Genomic DNA, 19,541 nt, shown 5'->3' with positions numbered 1-19,541 from the left:
ATTAACGGATAAAGAGTTATTTATAGATTTTAATTTTTAACAACGAATATTTTATGTGAAGTCAAAACCGGTCCTGGCCTTGACTTGTGCAGTTTTTTTGTAGAAGTTTGTTAACGCATTCAAATTAAGAAAGGCACAAAGCAAAATCTTTTGCAAAAAATGGATTGGAATCGTTATAATGTTCGGATATAATGTTTGTTTAAACTATCAAAGCTCTTATTACCCTTGGTTGAATTTTGTTTTAATTCAGTAGAAACTTTTTGAAGTGAAACTTCTTTAGAATCGATGTGATTTGAAACTCGATGAAACGAAAAATCAAGACGATGGAGATACAAACAGGTAAATGTATAGGATTCAGCCGGCGATATACAATGTTTTGATACCAGGCGATCATAGTTAAAGAAGAGATTGTTTTATGTGTGATGCGAGTATACCTTAATATTTTCTGACGTTATGCGCTCGACGTATTATTACATAGACAACAGGAGAACCTAAATATTATGGTAGCGGTGATAGTAACGTCATTAATAGCGGGTGAAATCTTGTGTTATCCTAGCAACATGTACAAGGACTTCATAATATGCATTTTAGAGGTATAATGTAAATTTTGCATTGGATACAGCGATTCCGTTGATTGAGTTTTTGAAAATGTGCAGGAGTCGCACTGTATCATCAACAAGATCAAAAGCAGTAGGTAATTGACTCATTATTTCATAAGAAATATATACGAATAAAATGTAAAATAATTATAAAACTTTGTATCACTATGATCATTTTATATCATATATATATATAATGATCATAATGATACAAAGTATATATATAATGACTTAACATCTTATGTCTCAAGGTGACGAGTGCAGTTGTAGTTCCGCTCAGAATATTGGATTTTCAAGAATCCTGAGCGGCACAACATTGTTCCCTTTTTTATTATAGGTACCATTTGAATATGAAACAGTAGTAGAATGACCGGGTCTTGGCAACGTAAGTGACGTATGCTAGAATAAGGTGCCACAGTGAAGCAAGACAGGGCTTTTCACAACGTCGCTTTTATGATAGAATAAGAGAGATACCATGAAGCGTGGCCGGGTTTAACTAGTTGCTTATAAGATTGAATAAATAAGATTTTTGATAAAATGTTAGACTATAAATTTATCTTATCAAGTCAAACACTATTCATATTCAGGTTTACTGCGATAAAAATGGGTTAAAAAAAGTTTTTAAGGTATCGAAAAAGATATTCAAACCGCAAGCAACTCTGGATTTGTCAAACGTCATATACCTAATGATAACACACTTGAAATTTACAAATGCAATGCAAAAAAGATAAGATATTATAATAATGTAAGTAATGTTATGGTTTAACAACAAAATGTATATAAAATTATCTGTCGTTAGCTGTTTTTATATAGATATTAGTTATGAGATAAAAACAGTAGAATAAGATAAGTAACGCCTTATATAGTGTGTTTAATACGATCATCAAAAAAAGCAACACAACTAAAAGTTTTGAACATTAACAAACGGAACCAGCAAGTGGCCCATCAGAAATGAAACGACATCTTCATATTTTTGTACGGGACGGGTTAAGTGATCACCGCCGCCCACATTCTCTTGCAACACCAGAGGTTCTAATGGGGACATTAAATAAACACACGAGTTGAACTAATTAACCGTAATCATAAAAAAATCAGCAATATTCAAAATGAGGCCGAATAGGATAAAAGATATTTATACTGCGGATAATATATTCGAATGTTGCCGATACTACTGCTGCCTCTGTATACGTACGACTTGTAAAAAACAAATAAAAAAGATCACCTATATTCGGCAAATGGGGTTGTCCTTCTATCCAGTGCTTCAACTCCTCCACGTACAACTTCTTATCTTCAATTTCCTTCTCTGTCATCGCTGAAAGAAAAAAATATATGATTGAATGTTATGTTATAACAGGTGCCATTTGGATTTACAATGCATAGATTAATGCCTTTGCATTCCTTAATCGACGCAATAGGTGGAACGGCTGATTCTCACTACGGACCCTCTGTTCGATCCTCGCCCACCACGTACCAATTTGATTTCGGGTTTCGTGATTCATATGTTAAGTGTAAGCAAAGCTTTGTGATTCTGGTGTGAGCGTGGGTCTCGTCATATACCACCAGATAACTTTTACGTAGTATCGTTTTTGCTCGTCTTCCATTAAAAAACAGGAGTCTTATTAAATAAAGATTCAAGACCGTCTCCATGAAGGTTACTGCGTACCTTATTTCCGCAGATTAAATGAAATGATAAATCATAAAATGCAACTACTTAGGTAGATAAAGTACCTGGCCATAAATGTAATGTTCACGAAATTTAATATTTGTATATTTAAATATAATATTTTATTAAAATACAATTTCAAGTGATAATTCAACATTTTATAAAGTAGGTACCTATAATAATAATAATACTTTATTTCAGAACCTTGATCCATAGTACAAACACAGTAAAATATATAATTAGGTGTTATTAAAAGTATATGTCTTCGTCTCCGTAAGTAAAAACAAGACCCGCTAAGCCATCTTAATGTGGTGGTGGACGGCGTATAAATTGGAATGGATTCCAATGATATTGCAAAACTCCACATTCTCCACAGCATGCACAGCACAGATGACGCGGAGCCGAACCGGAGTCCTTAACCTATTAAGCGAAACATACCGGCACTAGGCCGCTACTTCACGCCGATATTCTGTGCGAGGGTGGTACTACATCCGGGCGAGTCTGGCCCGTTCGTGCTGACGTCGTAAGACGACAGCATGACTGTCTATCTGGGAACTTTCTTCGTACAATAAAGCTATGGAATAAGCTTCCTTGGGCGGTGTTTCCGGGACGATACGACATGGGGACCTTCAAAAAAAGCGCTTCAAACCTCCCTTAAGGCCGGCAACGTTCCTGTACTTCCACAGGTGTTGCAAGAGAATGTAGGCAGCGGTTATCACTTAACACCAGGTGACCCGTACCCTCGCTTGTCCTCATCTTCCATAAAAAAAGGGGACCAGCATGGCTGGTTTATCTTTAGTACTGCCATGTGCCTAATGCATTTATGCAATTGTAGGCACCCAACATAAAATCACAATGATATGCAAAAAAAACATTGAATCATTGTTTTTTGACATCCGCCAGAGGCTGCCCCGTGACCTCGCGGCTCAATTTTTTTCTACTAATGAATAATTTTAATCGTTGTAGCAATTATCAATTGTGTTTCCTTCCCTGTAGTAATCTTCGATAAATTATTTATTTATTATTATATCTAATAATATCATGAAACACTTTTTCGTGTTTGTGTCAATTAATAAACTTAACGATGGAATTGAGGACTTCCGAAATGCGGTTCACCCACTCTTTTAATTACAAAACGTTGTTGCAACTTACACACGTGTAATTTTACTACAACCGATGTGAGAAAATAAAAATCCTTGAAACAAAAACGTTCATTTTTTATGTAGGTACATAAAATGTATGTAAATATTAATATACAGGCTGGCCAATAAGTAGTGGATCAAACTCAATGGGACGTTATATGAGGTCATCAAATGCAAAAAAAATATCTACGGGAGAAGGTCAACCGCTCTGATTTTTTTTAAACTAACAACTAAAACAAACTAACAAATTGTTAAAGACGTTCTCGCAAGATTAAGTTAGTGGAATTTTTCACTGGAGCATTCGGTACACGCACATTTCCTACGAAAGATAAACCATGGTTGTTTAAGTACATACTATCTACACAGGTTATTATGAATCAACTGATAAAGTATCACTTTTCGCACTATTACGTGATGTAAGATATCAGTTTTTTGAACGAAATATTATTCATTGCGTTAGGAAACCTGGCTGAAGTAATTTATCTTATGTATTCTATTACATCGATACAATACATAAATATATTAAGTCTCTGTTTGTGATGTGAAAAAGAATAAATTTTTCAAATTTCAAATAAAAAACTATGCTGTATAATTAATTTACTTATACAAAATCCACAGGATGGCCAAGAAGTCGTGACAGCTCCTGCCGCTGAATTCCACCTCCGCACGACACGCCACAAGTTAGGATATCATCCTTTCTATCTGGATGTGTCCTCTACAGTGCGGTTTTCAAGGAGCTTTCTTCCACGTACTACAAAGCTGTGGAATGAGCTTTCTTGTGCGGTGTTTCCGGGACGACACGACATGGGTACCATAAAAAAAAGCGCGTACACCTTCCTTAAAGGCCGGCAACGCACCTGTGATTCCTCTAGTGTTGCAAGATAATCTGGGTAGCGGTGATAACTTTACACCAGGTGACCCGTACACTCGCTTATCCTCCTTTTCCATAAAAAAAAATATCATTCGATACCCATAAAATAGAGCTCAGTGCGAGTCTTCACTTCAGTAATTTGTTTAAAAATGTCTTTTTAATTTTCCTTTTTTAAATATCAAGCAATTCAAAATCATTATCATTTCAGCCGAAAGACGTCCACTGCTGGATAAAAGTCCAGCCGTGGACGTCTACCCCAACCTATTCCGGCGATCTTGCCGAGATCGTCAGTCCATCTTGTGGGGGGCCTACCAACACTACGTCTTCCGGTACGTGGTCGCCATTCGAGGACTTTACTGCCCCAACGGCCATCTATCCGTCGAGCTATATGCTCTGCCCACTGCCACTTCAGTTTCGCAACCATCTGGGCTTTGTCGGTAACTTTGGTTCTCCTACCGATCTTGCAGGGAAACTCCGAGCATAGCCCTCTCCATTGCCCGCTGAGCAACAATGAGCTTCCTCATAAGGCCCATAGTTAGCGACCACGTCTGCGTTCCGTATGTCATAATTGGCATCACACACTGGTTGAGAACCTTCGTCTTCAGACACTGTGGAAATTGCTTATTTGTGCACGATATAGGCTGCACAAAATCTATTTTTGTGCACAAGTGCATAAACGTATCTACTCATAAATGGATATATGTTAAGGCAAAGAAAATGAGCCATACAGCCAAACACAATAAAAGTTCAGAGATAGAATTTGTTATTTTATAATATGTACTTTAATTTATTTGCCTCATGTGTTTTTTAAGACATAAAAGATATTAAAATTTAAAAAAATACGGTAGGTTATTTAATTAATGAAATATATATATATACTAGTCAAAACGAAATAAGGGCCACCACGTTTTTACAGTATTCTCATGAATCCTTGAGGTTTAAAGGTTGATCATTGATTCAATTGGATAAATTGATTGATTTTTATTGTAGACAGAATAAAATAATGATGCATTCCATTAAAAAAAGAAATTTTCTCTACTTTTTCTAAAAATTAACATTTTTGCAAAAATAATTAGTCAGGAAAAAAAAATCTGAAAAAATAAAAACCTAAAATGTCGGTTGATTTATGACTTTCCTCAATATCTAGTATGCCGTCCTCGATTACTAATGCACTCTTGAAGCCTAGAAGGTACACTCTCCACCAGGTGTACCACTGTTTCTTGAGGAATTTGTTCCCAGCTTGATTTCAGAACGTTTATTAGCTGTCTTTCATTGTGCACGGGTTGGTTTGTGCTTCGAACACTGCGTTTCAGTAAGTCCCACATGTGTTCAATAGGATTTACATCCGGACTGTTTGCAGGCCAGTCCAACACCTGCATACCAGCCTCCTCTAGGGCTTCTCTGGTGGCCCTAGCTGTATGAGCGCGAGCATTATCGTGCATCAGGTGGAATCTCGCGCCGATTCTGTGTGCATATGAGACCACATGGGGTCTTATGACCTCCTCGATGTAACGTTGAGCTATTATTGTGCCTTCGTTTAGAATTACCAGCTCGGTTCTGCCGGACTTAGAGATTCCTCCCCATACCATAACATTGGGGCCCCCAAATCTGTCACTTTCATGGATGCAAGCATCCGAAAATCGCTCTCCTTCACGCCTCCAGACCCTAATGCGAGCACCGTGCTCACTAAAAAATTTAACTCTGAACTCATTCGTAAACAATACTGTCCTCCAATCATTCATATCCCACGACAGATGCTGCCTTGCGAATGATAATCGGTTTGCACGATGAGCACTTGTTAATGGTATCCGCACTACGCGTCTCCTGGAGAACTGCTGGTCCTTGTGTAAACGATTTCTAATAGTTTGATCACTAACACGTGTACCGGTCGCTTGCCGCAAACGGTTTTGTAAGGAACGGGCTGTTATACAGCGTTCTCTACGCGCAGTCAAGCGCACGTAGCGGTTCTCCTGTGCTGTAGTTGCTCGAACTCTGCCAGATCCCCGTCTCCTGGTAAGTCTCCCAGTCTCTTGAAAACGATTCCAAGCATTCTGGATCGCTCGCCAGGAAAAACCCAGCTGCATCGCCACAGAACGCTGCGAATGGCCTTCTTAAAGCAATGTTACGGCCCTAGTTACGGTTGGCAAGTCCATATTACTTCGAATTCTCGGCATATTTTTTTTTAAATGTTAGTTCAGCCACTAGTCAAACAAAACTAACAGTGTTCCTGAGAGAATTGTCAATTTGGCTGAGTTGAAATCCGTCTTAAAATCGGCTAGAATCAAGTTACAACAAATTATGCTTCGTTTAGTGCACTCGTTGTAAAATCTACTATTTCTTTACAAACGTCAAATATATATAAATGGTCGCACGATATCGTTATTTCGAGGTTTGAGTATTGTCAGATTAGTCAGACTGCGATCATAAGCTCCCTTATTACTCTATGCAAATGCTTATATACTAATTGAAGAGATGAGTGTGTGCATAGGTTTATAAAGGTAATACACACACTACAACTGTAACTACTCAAAAACTCTAACCCTTTTTGTACAATTAAGTAATAACATTGTTTATTTATTAAATGTCACTTTGCATTATTTGTATTTAAATCTTCGTAAAAGATGAAGCTCTAAATAAAGAGTGGCTATTCGTTTCTAGACTCTTCAAATGTATAAATTTGGCATGTCATTTTTTGATCTGCATGAATAATAAGTTACTCTTGAGTTTGAGTGAAACTTTAGGTAGAAAGCGTAATGAAAAAAACATTATGACCCCGATCACATTGAACTGCGCCCGTTATCTTAGACATTCCGTCTAAGATAACTTCACGTGCAATTAAAATAAAGAAATGCAATTAAAATTATAAAAAGTCGGTCGAGTATAGTAGTAGTACCGGGACAAGATACGGGTGTAACCTGCAGTGTATCATCACGCTATCCTATGCAGCTGTAATATTTTTGCTGCTTATATCTAAGATCCACGTGGACGACGTCGCGGGCAGCTGCTAGTAATAAATAAATGCCTATCAATAAAACACTCGTTTGGTACTTTGTAACCTTCAAATATCAGTATTTTTCTCATTCACTATCGCTCGATAAACATGCGCCACGTCAAAAATTAAAACCTGCTTTTAACTACCCATTTATGATAATCAATTTATTATACCTACCAATGTTATTTGTGTCAATCGATATATTACATTTTTTTAAAGTATGTAAACCATTACATTGCGAACATGGGACCAATGATAATATTATGTGACTGATTTCTGAGTTTATGAAATCTCAACTGTAAGGAGTTTCACAAACTGAAGCTAAAACGTATACCTTTTGTCCGTATTGCACAAACTTTTGTGAACAATGGCTTTTAAGTCCTGCAATTTTATAAAAAAAAAACGAAAAAAATTATATGCATTTTTCCTACACTTAGACAAGGCCGATCTCGCTACCCGTCCATGAATCACACAAACTGACAATGATCCCGACAGACCGGCACCCATTAATAACTTAAAAATATGTAGTTACCTAGTATTTTTAGATATCTTCAATTTTAAAAAATTTCGAATTATATCTCAACACTACACATTATGGGACGATTCATGTCCCTACCATTAAATTAGATAAGATTTTTCAGGGCAATCTAGTAATCTAAAACAACGTTAATACGTAAAATTCTCAAAACTGATACGAAAAAAAAATTTTAAACTACAAAGCTTTTAACACTTACCTACATTATAATTAGTTACACAAAGCGAAGTTAAATCATAAATGCATGAATTTAATAGCCTTTAATAGTCCTTATAGCATACAAATAAAACAATAATAATATCATAATACACACGACCTACGCTATATTATAGCCGTAATCGACTGTAGATACCTATTTCTAAAAACGTGAATAACAAAGGGAATTTATAATGTCAAAGTTATGAAAAACGTTTAATGTGCATTCACTAAACAATATAAAAATCACAATGGGTAGGTAGGTACTTACTTATGCGCTGAATAATGTTACAAGCTAGATACACGCACAGTGCTGTTTACAATGTCACGAACACTGATCACTGGGCTCGAACTTCGAGTTGATACTGTGTCTGTGACGTAATAAAATGAACAGTCGTCGTTGTTGGCTCACGTCTGTCGAGTGTCGAGTGTCAACTATCTGTTATCATCGATGCAAGCGCAATTGGCGCAACTCTTCGCGGACCAATTGAAATCAAATTAAAATTAAAAGAGAAAGTAATGATGAAGTTTTTAAAAAGAAATTAAGTCGTGTTAAGCGATCATTTTATCCGATGTTATTTGATATACCTAGTCATTAAAATCTTTAGTAATCATCCAATTTGACAAGCTGGAATATGTTGAAAATTACGTGCTTGTCCCGTTTTCTTACGAATCTCCACTGCGATCTGCATTATATTATTCAATATCTGTGTGTTTAAGGTCAAGTTGATGTTTTATCTATACATGCCAACTGCGACGGGGCATCGCACCAACGAACGATTACAATTTGCGAGACTAGAAGAAATGGGACGGAAACGGAAAACAGTGACCAGATTTACCGTTTTGTCGTTAACAGCGTGCTTAGAAACAGGACTTCTTCTGAGGTGGCTCCAAGAAATTCGAGGCGTTACAATAAACACTAAAACAGTGAGAAGACTGAAATGAGCCGCAATAAACTTACACTTGCCTGCCAGACGCCCCTTCTAATGGTACATGGTACATGCCTCAAGTAGGTCGAGTTGATTTGGCCGGAAATCACGAGCATTAGAACGACGAAGCTTGGAATAAAGATTTTGCCTAAAGCTAGATGATAGAAGGATTAAAATGTGGAGACGCCCGGGGAGAGTGGGAGGCTCCCTTGCACTGGAAGCTGGCTAGATTATGGGTACCACAACGGCGCCTATTGCTGCCGTGAAGCAAGTAATGTGAAAACATTACTGTGTTTCGGTCTGAAGGGCGCCGTAGCTAGTGAAATTACTGGGCAAATGAGACTTGACATCTTATGTCTCAAGGTGACGAACGCAGTTGAGTGCCGCTCAGAATTTTTGGGTTTTTAGACACTGCATTGTAATGGGTAGGGCGTATCAATTACCATCCGCTGAACGTCCTGCTTGTCTCGTCCCTTATTTTCATAAAAAAAGACAAATACGCACAGTGCTACATCATTAAAAAAGAGACAAATGGTGGTGGGTCAGTTATAGTATGTGGAGAGGTACGAGGACATTTACGGCGGCGCGATATACAACTGACATTGTAGATAAAATTGTCGTACCATTGACAAAATTGATTTATGATCATGACCTACTTTGCTGATAATTCTTTTAAAATGATAAAAACAGTACCTACTAAGGTAAATACTAAACAGTACTACTAATGAAAAAGATCGTATGACAATTGGTGGACTGTTACGGCCTTACAAATAAAATTAGTATAAAGTTATAACTAAGCACAAACCAAGAATATGTAAAATGTTTACAAATAGACATTTTACCTACGAATGGTTTGTTCGGACGTACCTATAACGTTTCCCGCGTTTATTTGCAAGGCAGCTTGTCATTAGGAAAACTTCAGAATTATCATTGTATTGACAGTGTTGTCAACGATATTGTAAACATTTTTCATTTTCTTTGTTTATCTTCAGTTATAACTTTATATCAAGTTTATTTGTAAGGCCGTTAGTGTCTAATAAAATTATAACAGTTACTTAGGAAATATATGTTCAAGCGAATTTCTACCTACTTGTTTATTATGACTACTAAAACACGCCTCACGGTTAAATTTTTTTTGTAAAAGTAACTACTACTTTTAGTGTTAGTTTAGTTTAATAGAAGATGGTTTTGTTTTTTATGCAGGCCCCCATACCACATGAGTAAATTAAACGGTACAGAGACAAAGCTGTACACAACCACCAGAAATGATTGCACTACGAAAATGATCCCGGCATGTGTGAGTGTCCACTGGCCGCTTGTTGCGTACAGGGCGTGTACCAGATATAACCGGTTGACGATCGCACAGACAGTGGACAGTATCAGGGTTTGCACGACACATTTATTGTTTTATTAATTGCAATCTTGAATATTTTAAATTAAAAAGTGATATTATATTATTAATATGGTCGTTTACTGTACTGTATGTATGAATAATACGAGAAAAATAAAAATGTTTCATATTTTAACTATCTCAGCGACTATAATAAGTACCTAAGTAAATATTTGATAATGTTTATATTTGTATGATCTTTTTGTTTATGAGAAGAGAGTACATCACGGTATGTTTTCACCATTTTATTATTATTGCAAGTTTTTACTTCACATTTGTTTTTGGGTTGGTTGGTTTTTAACTATATAGGAAATTGTTTAGTTTAAAATATCACAAGTAATGTTTATAGCACTTCCCGATATCTGATAGAGCTATATCTTTGTACACTTAACTTCGGTGGCAAAGCATTAATATAATATTATATACACTCTTTTGAAGAAAAAAAAACGGGCACCTGGTTTCACTAGCATCTTCGGATTATTTGATAATTCTAAGTAGCTTGTATCATCATAATACTTTTAATAAATAAGCAAAAAGTAGTTTCGGTCAATTTCGTCATTAAATTTAGATGGAATTAATTAAAAATAATCCCAGAGTCTAAACAGCTAGTTGCGCATCTATTCGTTAAATAAAAAAGCAGGTTAAAAACTGAAGTTGTTTTTAAACATAAAAATAAGAAGTAAAAGTTTAATATCGGGTGTGGCTCTCGCTTGCTAAAATGACAGCTTGTGTTCGTCCGGGTATACTATCGATGCTATTCTTAATTGTTTCTTGTGGAATACGTTCCCACTGCGCAGCAATTACATTCCTTAGCTCCCTGATGTTTTGCGGAGCGAGCTTCACCGATCTTACTCTTCATCAACCGAAACTAACCCAATAATGTATATGCACATAATCGTAGCGCTCCCACGGATAACTTTGCACATGTTCCGCTATTAATATTGTAAGAATAAATTAAATATATTGGTATCTTACTAGATTAAACTCTTACGTTCAAATATCACATCAAAGCTTTGTGCAATAGAATTCGTAAGTTGATTTGTGTTTCTAAAAAGTTACGCAATACCTATAGCAGATACAAAAATGATAAGACAAGTTTACTTTGCTCTATGTCAATCAATTATCAGTTACTGTATTACCACGTGGGGTGGAGCGAGAAAAACATTGTTAGTAACTATCGAGAGAGCTCAGAGAGATATTTTTAAGGTGTCTACTACCCGCCCTTTCCTTTTTCTTACCAACATCCTCTATAAATCATAAGTAAAGTACTAACAGTTCGACAATTATTTATAATGAGCATAGTAGGTACTGAAACAAACGCACGCAGACCTTCCCTACAGCACTGATCTTATTGATAAGAGACGCAAAGATATTGCTTGTCCTCAAAAACAAACTGTTTTACATCAAAGTTTCTTTACAATAAACTAAACGCAATAGCAAACATCTATCCCATCAATTATATAAATTGTAAGAAGGCTCTTCATGAAGCGCTTCAAAATATGTCCTATGAAGATACAAAAAAATTGTTACTAATAGTGTTAAAATAAACATTATCTATATTTTATTTGTGTTAAATAATAGTCATTACTTTGAAAACATTGTTTGCTTATATACTTAAACGGTAGATTAATTTGTACGTTTTGACTTTATTAAGTTTTTCTTTTTTGTGATTATTTAGTTTCTATATCAGCTCTTTACGCCGGAAACACAGGATTACCTAGTTCAGGCAGTGTTAACCAGCTTTTAAGTAAGACTTTTGTATTACTATTTTTATATTGTAATTTAAAAATCTTTTAATAAATAAATTGAATTAAAATACTCGTACTCTTCGTTGTAGAACATCCCAAATGGTCTATGGTATTGAGGTAGGGACTTCGCGCTGGCCAATTCAGACGACTAATAGGGATTCGTCTGAATTGGCCAGAGATGGGGACCTCTTGAACATACGCTTCCATTTCGTCAGAACGGTGAGTACGAGCGTTATCGTCCATAAAAATAAAAAATTAGAATAAGGACTTCTGATATTATGTATCGCAGGGCAAAGTGCCATTTTCTATGAAGACTTACTCCGTACGGTCCAATACATTGATCGCTGCCCAAAACATAAGTGAGCCTCCACCATAAGGGGTTATTTCTTCAAAGCAAACTTCTGCGAAATATTCCCCTTGCCTTAGCAGTACTCGCCAATGTCAGTTCTCATCATATAATATGGCTTCATTCGAGAATAGTAAGGTATTTGTATGAAATGAATATATAAGGGATAAGAGTTTTCTACTCCCTATCTATTTTCCACACCATATTGATTTGGTAATTGAAATTGATGTATTAAATCGCATTTTCAGGATTGAATGATGAATGAATATCTAAAATCTGGATTCGAAATAATATTAAATTGACGATTCTATCATCGATTTATCATTTAAGACCTAAGTAATCTTGGATTAGAAATCGTTTATTACAAAGTTAGTACAAAGTCATATTGGAAGATTCTTTATCTGCCTGCCAGCTTCCTGTTATGGTAAATACAACCCGATAGCCTTGTGAGCCGGGCTGACCTACGAGGCGTGACATGGCATGGTCAACAAGTATTTTTGGCATCGATAAACGGATATCGACCTACATCTCCTGCTGCCTTGCTGATATTTAGACCTGGTAGTAACAATTTTTAAGTAATAACCAGCCTTATTGTAATACAGTGGTGTCACTGTTAATTCGAATTCAAATATTTTTATTCAAAATCACTTATTGAACGTCAAAAAGTACCACCCATTCAAAATAGACAGCCTCAGACCTGAGAAGAACGGGCGGAAGATACTCAGCAGGTTTTTTTTTTAATATGGATTACAATGTAATATCATACACTTACAAAATTAAAATTAAAGAGCCTAAGGGTGACCGCTTCATTCCCAGTCTGTAGTATCATTCAGGAAATCGTTTATGTTATACTCACCTTTCTCACACACGTTTTTTAACAATTCTTTTAAATGTCGTAACACATTTTCTGGGATCATATTGTAAAAGCACACACATCGCCCAATAAAATAATTACTAACTTGACTTAACCGAGTAGTAGGCATAACAAGTTTATGTTTGTTCCTCGTGTTAACATTATGAATGTCACAGTTTCTAGCAAATTCCTCAATGTGCTTATGAACATACAAAACATTATCAAGAATATATTGAGAAGCAACAGTCAAAATTTTTATTTAAAAAAATATCTTAATTGGTTATTTAGGACCTAGGTTATAAATAGCGCGAATAGCCCTCTTCTGCAGCACAAAGATGGTATTAATATCGGCCGCACTGCTCCATAACAATATTATGGTATATTGGACATGATACTGTGACAACACCTAAAGTGATCACCATAACTAAGCCCATTCGCCAATCCTTCAATATGGGGAAAATCTTTATCACGGCTGTCATGGTGTACCATCATCAGATACTGATAAACAACTCTGAATGTGCATTTCACTATATCAATCTAAATTTCCAAATGCAAGTGGGAAACATGCATACAAGTAAAAATCTAAATATACTAAAATCTTATCCCATATAGATTGTAAGGAGAGATCGTCCTGGATTGATGAGAAGAGATGATTAGTCATAGCTGGTAGTAACTATCTTGGACCTGCGGAATTGTTTTTTAACTTTGAGTACATCATTTTAAACTTTATATTCAATAAAACCGCTTAAATTAGAAATTCTTAGACTCATCTTTTATTTATTTATAAATTTTGTTACAATCATCTAAAATAAATAAAATGATTTTACAGGATTTTACTTCTATCTATATTTGTAATGAAAAAAAACTTTTAATTAGTTTTTATTTTATAAGTATAGGTCATATATTTTTAAGTTATTGCTTTTTAACCAACCCGATTTATTTAGGGCGAGTTTATTTAACGTTACCGTGTATCAATAGCCAGGGTCAAAAACACGGGCTATTCACGCACACATAGATCGTTGATTTACGGGCGCGGGGCGATTGCAATAGTTTCTTCAAAAACCTATTTTTCAAATTACGCTTGACTCGGGTCACCTCTTAATATATTTAATGTTATGTGATATATCTTCTTCTTAATATATATAAATAACGTGACACGTTGTTTGTCCGCGATGGACTCCTAATGAACGGATTTTAATGGGGATTACTTCATCGAGTGCAGTTTGGTTCAACTTGAGAGATAGGTAAGTTTTTATTTCGATTTGGACCCGATTGGGAATATTTGTTTTGTATGGACATATTTTCTATGAGAGAATTTAGTGACGCACGGTTTGACAGTTCGGCTGTGAAACAATTTCATTATAACAACAGGGAGTATTTTTACAAAATAATTCTTGATGTTTTGAAATATTATTGGCAATTTCCTATGAAACAGTATTTTTTTTTATTATCAACAGAACAACGTCTGTCAGGGCAGCTAGTATATGTATATTTATTCATCCGTAAGCAGCACGTTGTATAACTTACAGCCACAATGGCTGCACTATCAAAGGTGCTTGCCCACCGCAGAACACAGATAGAATGTTACAGAAAGAAAGAAACTATGTTTCTGTGCGTTGCCCACGACTTGATCCTCGAACATAACTGCGTATTATTTCAAATTAATTTATTGTTTCATTAAAATTGATTGGATTAAAACAAAACGTTAGGGGAGCTTGCCAAAATATATTAATGTAATCGGCATTCAAATCGGTTAAGCCGTTTCTGACAAATGATGCACAAAGAACACACAAAAATTATAAAAGTATCTTTTTCTCACATATCGTTCTCACCAAAATACGGGCGTTCAATAAATAGTGAGAGTGAGGTCTTTCGAATCAAAATAATTAAATATTAGCTGATAAAGCTCGAATATTGATTAGATTAAAAAAAATATAATTAATGAGAACATCATTTGTTTTTTTAGAAATAGAAGTCTATTTTTAACCGACTTCAAAAAGAAGCAGGTTATCAATTCGATCGGCATTTTTTTTATGTGTGTACACCGATTACTCTGAGATTTATGATCCGATTTACATCATTTTTTAGCTTTGAAGTCGGTGCCAAGCCAAAAGTAAATAGTAAGTACCTACACTCGCCACGCGTAACTTTGAGCAGGATAGCTTCGTCTAGAACAAAACAACCCAAGCGGGCAGACAAGCGTGGCCAGACAACCTTAATAATTACAGTGAGTAAGCTGTTTATAATATTAAGTTTTATTTTGTTTAGGGCTTGGTACCGACTTAAAACCTATCAATAAGTAGCACATATAAATAATAGTATTTATTAATTTTAAAACGTAGTTTACGTTTAAAAAACCTTCACCTTTTTTCAGTGTGAAGGTGCGTGTTGTTGTAAATGGATAAAATTTTATTACATTCGTTTAAAATCTTTGATTGAAAAATTTCAGTATGGAACAACTTAATCAAGACTTACAGGAATCAGGACCTACTTACTGCAGTAAATGCTGGAGCATTTATCACAGTAAATACTCCAACTGAAGAATTCGGTGGAACAAATTCTGCAGTTGCACGTTGCTGCACCGTAACGAAACATGGTAGAACATAACCAAAAACGAATCGCTCGGGTCGCCTAGCAATCGTACCTGGTTAACATCGAACAAATGGTTCAAAAAGTTGAAATAATTGTTTTAGTTGATCGTCGTGTCACAGTGCATTTTATAGCCGCACAAACGACTGGTTGTATGCAGAGTCTGTATTTAAAAAACGCAACTTTTCGATAGAAATAAGTGTCGGCGAAGTGCCTTCCCAGAATGCATACTGATTCACGAAAACTTATGTGACAAAACATATCTCGAGCTTCTTTTGATTGTTTCAACAAGACTCTTATAAAGTGTTCTTAGTTCGTTTGATAACTGCATAACGGATGCTACGTCGCTTCCCCATTTCCCAGAATACAGCCTATGACCAGAAATTGGCATCCCCTAAGAAATGTAAGGCGTGTCGTATGGCGGGAAGGATCATGGGCCATTTTAAAAGCCGGCAGCACTCCTATGATTCCTCTAGTGTTGCAAGAGAATGTGGGCGGTGGTGAACACTTAACACCGGGTGAACTGTACGCTCGTTTGTCCTCCTTTTCCATAAAAAATAGGCTCTCGGATATCGAGGGATCAGAAACAGCTAGACAAACTAGCATAAACTGTTTTGTTTAATCAAGATTAGTTTCCCGGCTCACGGGTAGTCGCTGTAGTGCATGAGCTCTTAGGTGTTCAGTAAAAAGAGATATATTACAAGTGTACCGTGCTAAAAGGCGATGAGAACTGTATTTTTTTTAATGAAAATAAGGGACGAGACGAGCACGTTCAGCTGATGGTAATTGATAAGCCCTGCCCATAACAATGCAGTGCCGCTCAGGATTCTTGGCATACCCCAAAAATTCTGAGCGGCACTACAACTGCCCTCGTCACCTTGAGACAAAGGATGTTAAGTCTCATTTGCCTAGTTATTTCACTAGCTACGGCGCCCTTCAGACCGAAACACTATAATGCTTACACATTGCTGCTTCACGGCAGAAATAATCGCCGTTGTGGTACCCATAATCTAGCCGGCATCCTGTGCAAAGGAGCCCCCCACTGTACTTATAAGTAAAATTTCTAGTATGTACCTATAAAATTTTATTTTGAAAAGAGTTAGCCTCAGCACGCTTTCGATTTTGTTATATATGTTTATCTATAGCTCTCTAAATTATTCTTTAGGTTTATTTGTCAAAACGTGAGCACGACCGTTGCGTCGTATCGAAATTATTACTTCATAAAAAATATAACATAATAATAACCATTAAACTATTATTTTGATTGTTGTCAGCTATTACGTCATCAGTAGTAAAATTTGTGGTTTTAAGCGACATTTTTTTGGAAGAGGAGGAGAAACCAGCGTACGAGACATCTAATATTAAGTGATCACCGCCGCTCACATTCTTGCAACACTGGAGGTGAAAGGTGTACGCGCTTTTTTTGAAGGTACCCATACCGTATCGCCCTGGAAACAAACACAAGAAAACTCATCCCACAGTCTGGTTGTACGTGGAAGAGTGTTTTTTCTGGACTTGCCGTGTTATTTCAGTCTCAACCAAAATAAGCCACTTTTTAGTATGATTAAAAGATTCGATATACCTTTTAACCGACTTCAAAAAAGGAGGAGGTTCTCAATTCGTCGGTATGTTTTTTTTATGGTTGTTATTTTGATAATTCTATTTTTAATTGAAAGCTGGTGATTCCCGTGTGATTCCATTGCAATTTTTTATAATCTGACAAATACATTCATGAGAAAACTCTTATATTTGCTATAAGTATGTACGCGAAAAATTTACGAATAACTCAATATAGCGCCAACCGATTACGATTATTCTTTTTTTATTGAAAAGCATATTACCTATTTCAAAGGTAGTTCGGTGAGAGTTTCATTAGGACTTGATTATGGGATCCATGATTAAGTCACGGAACACTTCAATTCTTACGAGCAAATTAACGATACTCGGCCAAATATTTTTATGCTATCCGGATATTTGAGTAAAAAAACACCACCTTATTATGTTGATATAGAATAAGCCTTACTTTAGTTTTTAATGTATCTTAGTATTAATTAGATTAGGCATATTATAGTAATTTTTAGATAAGTTTTTTCATATTATTTGTTATTATATTTTGTAAATGTTCACGTGTATTTGTAGTGTTTGTTCCAAATAAAGATACACTTAATTACTTACCAACGTCCTTATGGACGAGTAGTTGTCGTAGTCGAATATGACATGAGGAACGACTTACAGTAAGGGATCTGTGACAGAATTTCTAACTCGTTCATTGCTGAATTACAAAATTTATTAGATCTACTCATATTTAGACAAACTATTAGTAAGTGTACATCAGATTCGCTAAAAATCAAAATTAATAAAAAAAAACAACCGACTTCAAAAACACTATTCCAAAACAATAGATATAATATGCACTAAAAAGTATAAAAATAATTGCGTATTTTTATACAATCTAATTAATTTATCTAATTCTAGTTTCGATAATTAATTTATCTAATTATATATATATATATATATCATTCTGTATCCATCGCTGTACCGCAACAGTTTCCTTTTGGTCTCAAAATGAATCTAAAACAAGCAAAATGAAGCTCACATTTAGAGAAATTGGTAAATCTCAGGAGCTCCTCTTTAGGATCCCGTACCTCAAAAGGAAAAAACGGAACCCTTATAAGATTACTTTGATGTCCTTCCGTCTGTCTGTCAACACCATTTGTCTCGGAACCTCTGGTGTTAGAGATTAGAGAGCACGATGCGGTGATCACTTACGGTACTTACCTCCATTAAAAAAATTTTACGATGTCGGGACTCTTTATCTGTCAAATATTTGTCTACATAAAAGATGTAAAGGGAATCTGTCCGAAAACAGCAATTACCTCCTTAAATTATAATGTGTTACTTTCTTGACCATACCGTTCATGTTTAGGCGCTAAACGTAAATCCAGATTAATTTTTATTATAAACATTTACGATAAATATCAATAATAAAGCTAAGCGTAATATGCATGAGTAGGTAGCTTAACTACATATATTTTACATATCTATGTAAAATATATCTATTGATTGAAGCCATAGATTTAATATTATCCCACTGACGTTAGATACATTTATGAATGAAGCACAAATTATTCACTAAAGTCATATTATCAATGAATAGACCTTTATCTACAGAAAATATTAACACAACTACAAGAATTGCTATATTTTTATATGAATAATAGAAATAAAATATCAATTAGTTTTAAATACAAATTAAAAGCTAGTCTGTGTTTTGAGTGATGACGACGTCCTGAGTATTTACCGGTGAAATGTGCAATTTTCAGGATTATTGTTAATTAAAGTCGTATTAAATGCGTGTGTTCATCGGAACACACGCATTTAATACTGAGCAATAAACCATTGTTGAATACAAACGTATTTACTTACTAAAACTTAACTACGATTTTCGCAAAATATTCAAAATACTAAGGAGGCAATGCCAAGCGTGGCTGACTTTTTACGATCTGTCAATCAAAATCGATTACAGCAACAACAGATTCGCTTACCTTCTTTAACTTGCTGTACATACATCTCCGTTAGAAATGTTCTTCTCTTTCGCACGATTTGTTGGTCTATATCTCTCAGCAATAATAAATTATGAAGCCATAATGTAAATAAAGTCTATGATTAAACCCTCCCCTCGGAGGCCG

At 35.5% G+C, this 19,541-nt stretch overlaps 1 protein-coding gene across 2 annotated transcripts in view; it reads right to left on the bottom strand.

The window, feature by feature from the left end:
• The window catches only part of LOC126975465 (alpha-tocopherol transfer protein-like), a 35,099-nt gene extending 15,558 nt beyond the window's left edge, over positions 1 to 19,541 (bottom strand). Inside the window, exons 1-2 of one of the 2 annotated variants that reach the window (XM_050823383.1) lie at positions 19,398 to 19,541; positions 1,822 to 1,911 (exon numbers count right to left, since the gene is read on the bottom strand). In XM_050823383.1, coding sequence (XP_050679340.1) covers positions 1,822 to 1,911; positions 19,398 to 19,422 — 115 coding nt within the window. In that variant the 5' untranslated portion in view covers positions 19,423 to 19,541. Of the gene's footprint in view, positions 1 to 1,821; positions 1,912 to 8,268; positions 8,418 to 19,397 lie in introns of those variants that run through there. The other variant, XM_050823384.1, reaches the window with a different exon arrangement.

Source organism: Leptidea sinapis, chromosome 36 (assembly GCF_905404315.1).
Source record: "Leptidea sinapis chromosome 36, ilLepSina1.1, whole genome shotgun sequence".
Lineage (NCBI taxonomy): Eukaryota > Metazoa > Arthropoda > Insecta > Lepidoptera > Pieridae > Leptidea > Leptidea sinapis.
Note: the sequence above shows the minus strand (reverse complement) of the source record. Positions and strands in the feature narration are given on the sequence as shown.